Below are 5244 nucleotides of genomic sequence, written 5' to 3' on the forward strand. Positions count from 1 at the left end.
TATTTTTATTTAAAAGTTTATCTGCTTAAAATAATGAGAAAACTTCTTGTTTCGATAAATTCTGGGTCTAAATGTAGGAGAAGGCGGTGAGAAGAGAAGGGAAGCGTACCGTTGCAAGTTCCATTGATTTCTTTTGACATCTTTTTTTTCCATACTCTTGAATTCCAAAAGTAACTGAAGTGGGTATGAAAGAAAATAGAAAACAAAAACGAAATGTAAATCATTATAAGCAAATAATAACATAATGATATGTGTTGAGCACGCAACCATAACATACATTATACGCGTCGAAGTGCACGGGATGTAGCCTTGCGTATATTAGTTAAAGAAAAGAGCAAATGCACAAACAAAAACAAACTATTCACAAGCATAAGCATTTCAATGTCGCCAATCATAACTGTATTTCTATCGGCTCGTGTTTTTGCATGCTTAAGATGATGCAATAATTATTGGGCATCAGTCAGTATTAACGTGAGTGTGGCCCGACGCATGTCTTATAAAAATTGTGACAAGTTTGTAAAATGGATATATTCAGTTCGGATGAAAATAGTAACGCTCTTTGCACATTAGATGCAATTGAAACGCTGCCCATTTTTAAATCATGGGAGTTAAATGATGATATTTGCTCCATTCTTGTGGACTACAGAGTGACATCAACGATAATTTTAACAAAAATGGATTGGGAAGATATCGACTGTTTATTTGAAAAGCTTCCAACAAAATTTTTTGGCGAATGCATCAAGTTTAAAGCGGGATTAAGAGAATGGAGGAAGAACATGGTAAGTGCAGCATAATTTTCTTTGGTGTACATTTATGCAAGCATGTTTAGAATGTACCGCTTGTACGTGATGCAAGCACCTTATCTGAGAGTAGTCGAATTTTGGAGTGGTTAGAGAAAATTTCTGACGACTTAAATGCAGCTAAAAGTTCAAGAGATTCTTCACCAGTACTCCAGCCAACGTATGATAACTGCATGGACAGTCGCAGCTTAACTGACCTTTTAAAAGGTACGGTTAAAGGGCAGCTTGTGCTTCACTTTCAGCAGAAAAATAGTTTCTTGGACGCCAAGCAGCAGAATACATTGTGTCACTGCGTAATAGAGAATTATATAGGAAGGCGGAAAAAATTGACATATGGATGCGATGTATTCCCCAAAGAGAATCCGGTATGTATATCCATACGTATGTATATGTAATCATTTCATGTTTTAAAATGAAAAAAATCAGTTCTGCTTAATATTTTAATTATTTTTGGGAAATCATTTGGCACACTTAAAACGTTGTGCAAAACATAAACAACCAAATTAGGAGTTTAGTATGAAGTTAGATTTGTACAGTTTATGACGAAGGATAAACTTGTAAAAACTATTACTATTAAAAATTAATAAATAAAAATAGGGCCAAACCAAAATAAAACTAATTTTGTTGCATATGTTTTGCGCAATACTATTGATTTATTTAATTGTAACATGGTCTATTTTTTTAATGCAACTATTTAATATTTAGGAAACATATTTTCTAGCAAGAAAATATGGTAAGAAAAAAGCACGCTGGACGAATGCTGACAAAACCAATTATAAAAAGTTTTCAACCGATCGTACAACTACCGCTTTGCCAGCAGCTTTATCCAGCGGTATAAACAAATAGATTGTTTACTCTCACAAGATATACTTATTTCTGAGTATTTAGATAAGTATTACGAAAAGAAGTGCTGGCTGCAGAATAATTGCACACCATGGGAATAGGTTATTGATTACTGGAAGTCAAAGAATTATAGATATCCATAACGCCAGTTCTTTAAGCTGCATTTTTAGTGAATATCCGCGCTATAAGGACTTTCGTGGATATGAACTTGTGAGTTCTTATATTCAATGCTTTTTTCAAATAATTCAATAACTTATTTTCCATAGGTAGAAATAGACTTTGAGACTCTTTACCCCGGGAAAGGAAATATGTTATTTTTGAAATTGGAGAAGTTTTATAAAGAAATCCTCAAAATTTTTGATAGAGATATAAAAGATCGTGTTTCAAGGGAACTATTCTTAAAGTATTTGCACATTGACAACATCTCAAATGGTAAAGTGGTTTATCAAATGAAATTGCGGTATTCAGGATTTCGTGCTATATAATATGCAAACGACCATATTACCATGGCAGTGCAATCACAAATTACATATAGATATGTATGTATATGTACAACAATAAATTTTATATTGGGCTGTCGTGGTGATTTGGAAATGCAATGATGCCGGATCGTATGTACGAAATCCTGAATATCACTTTTAAAATAATAAAATTTTTATTTACACAATTTTTTTTACAGAATGTAAATATTGTATAAGTACAATTCTTCTACATGCTTTGCTACAGCCTTTGAGGCTTAATAAGGACAAAAAACCAACAATAGCTGATGCCCAAACAGATTTCGTAACACTCGTTGCAACATGTAATGATATTCAACCCACAATAATTGAATTGAAGAACCAGTTTGCGGTAAGAAAGGAGAAACTACAGCCGAGAATTATCGTCGTTGAATCAGATTGGTCATCCATTTCAGAGTTTTATGTTTTTTGCGATGGTCTGCAATGGAAATGTACTACGTATATGAAGTGCGTTGACTGCATTATTAAACTATCGTACTTTTATACATAAGATAGAGTATTCACAAAGAAGCAAGCAAGTATGGGCATTTTTAGAACAATATTTTTTTTGAGTTGAAATCCGAAGAATTTTCTTCAGTGGCAAATCTTTTGAGTAAATTAAACTAATTTCGTCTAATTTTGCTATAAAACCCAATTTTGCTTATTTCATTTGTCAAAAAGCTCACTTAAATCCTATAGAGCTGATTAAACATCTAAAGTCAGCACATGGTACTCCACCAGTTTGTAAATTTCAATGTAACGAATATAATTGCAAACAAATTTTTTATAACATTCACAGATTTCAAATTCACCTCAAAAAACGTTTGAAAATAGAAAATCGCAATAGAAAATCTTGTAAAGAAAATTCTCTTGCTCTTAATATTCCAATTCAAACAACTAATTCATCAAATCAACAAGTACCAATTCAAAATATTACTTCTTTAAAAGATTCAATGATCGCGTTTCTACTTCAACTGCATTCCAATACGAATTTTCCTCGGAAAGACGTATTCGAAATTCAAAATTCCGTAACAGAGTTAATTTCAACCCCAATATGTGAAATATTAAGAGCCATTAGTAATTTTAATGAAAATAATTCTATACTTGAGGAAGTAATTAAAATTATATCTCAGCCATTTTATGATTGAACCACCGAATACAAATTTTTCAAAGAAATAGAAAAACTAGACCTGTATAAACATCCGCAAAAATATATTGTTAGCGACGAACTCTCAGAAGTCATACTTAATAACAACCCAACTTTAACCTCAGCTAGAACCGAAATAACCCTATCAGACATTCCTTTTCAAATTAAAAAAATTTTTTGAGAGTAAAGGGATCTTAGAGGCAACGCTTTTAAATATGAAAAACTTTTCAGAAAACCTTCCTTATACTCATTTCATCAATAGCAGCTTTTGGCAAAATTCAAAGAAAAATAATTAACAATTCCATTTTTTTTGTATATGGATGACTTCGAAATTAATGATCCTTTGGGCAGTAAATCTGGCCAACAAAAAATTTGCGGTATATATTATAACTTTCCAAGCGTACCTCAGTACTAATAAACCCAAGTTTCAGAATTGTAAGAAAAAGCTTACCAGTTTGTAGTTTGATAATTCATTAAATTTTTGTATGTAATAGTATTTAAACCATAACATAATACGTGAATTTATTTGTGAAAAGATCCCAAAACCTTTCCCACATTTTATTACTTACGAAAAGAATCATGTTAAGTTATTTAAGTTATTTTTTTACCCAACTTATGTAATAAATAAACGTAAAATGTTTAGAATTGAATGAAAACCTTAATATGTAATATCTGTAATTTGTATTATCAACTTATGCTTTTTAAATAAATGCAAAGCTCTAAACTTATTAGAATACTAAAACATGCTTTTTAATAAATTCAAGAAGATAGCTCTATAAAATTAAAAGGTAAACTTTTTAATAAATTCAAGGAGATAAACTTATAAAAACAATAAGACAAACTTTTTAAAAATAAAAAGATTGACTTTTTAATGAATTTAAGAAGATATTCACATAAAATATAGAAGATTTCTTCTTGATTTCATTGAAAATATTTTCCTATTTGGAATAAGAAGGCGTTCTTCTTGAGGAAAAACCATAGAGATATCTTTTTACTTTTGTTCTATTTTATTAGGTACTTTTCGCTCTGTGTACGCTTACAGATTCGCGTATTTGCAATGCGCAAACGACTATGGATATCATTTATAGATATTCTCCATATATTTGATAACAAAGAGACACCTCTAAGAAAGCCTTTCCAAATATGAGTTTTTAATTGTAACGGGACGGTCCTGCGCCTAACGGTTTTCTATTTTTTCTTATTATCAGATAGAAAAATTTATATCTCGCTTCCAAGGACTTGAAAAAATATCTTGTACATAAGATTTTGTAGGAAATTGAATGCTCTACAAAAAAAGTCTGTCATGAGTTTTCGTAAACCCAAACGTTTAAAAGATATTAACAGTTAAAGTTTGATTATTTTTGGGAAAATTTTTTATTTCTTATGAATGTTATAACTCGCTTAACTTAATCGAAAAATCATGTAAGACCATTTTTATAGAGCAGTAAATTTCCTACAAAATTTCATTGAGTTATAAAACTCATAAGAAGTAAAAAATGTTCCCAAAAATAATCAAATTTTAACTGTAAACGTTTGGGTTTACGAAAAAATCATAATATACCTTTTTTGTAGAGCATTCAATTTCCTACAAAATCTAAGGAGCAATATATTTTTTTAAGTAGTTGGAAGCGATATATAAATTTTTCTATCTGATAATAAGAAAAAATAGAAAACTGTATGTAGGTGGACCTTCCCGTTACAATTAAAAACCATACAAGTTATCACAGCTAAAAGTACAACAACAAAGTTGTCGTACTCGTAGCTAGCAAATATACTGATATTACCCAATTCAGCAATATTCTGTAAAAATACAATATCATTGCTCAATTTCCAAAATTTACAACGACAGCACATTTCGTCGGCGCTAAACCAGAACGGAAGTCGTGCCGCCGCAATGTGAGCCGTTTCTCGACCAAACTGAGGTTTGCTGTTTGGCTATAATTATTGCTTACGTTAG

The 5244-nt window shown here is 30.9% G+C and overlaps 1 protein-coding gene across 1 annotated transcript; it reads left to right on the plus strand.

Moving 5' to 3' along the window:
• The first annotated feature begins 521 nt into the window (after positions 1 to 521).
• LOC120767624 lies at positions 522 to 2987 on the plus strand. Its single transcript, XM_040093780.1, has 6 exons — positions 522 to 779; positions 830 to 1165; positions 1689 to 1853; positions 1910 to 2075; positions 2323 to 2492; positions 2940 to 2987. Exons 1-6 carry the CDS (start codon positions 522 to 524, stop codon positions 2985 to 2987), a joined length of 1143 nt encoding a protein of 380 aa, XP_039949714.1.
• The last annotated feature ends 2257 nt before the right edge of the window (positions 2988 to 5244 follow it).

The sequence above is a fragment of the Bactrocera tryoni genome, chromosome 2 (assembly GCF_016617805.1).
Source record: "Bactrocera tryoni isolate S06 chromosome 2, CSIRO_BtryS06_freeze2, whole genome shotgun sequence".
Classification (NCBI taxonomy): domain Eukaryota; kingdom Metazoa; phylum Arthropoda; class Insecta; order Diptera; family Tephritidae; genus Bactrocera; species Bactrocera tryoni.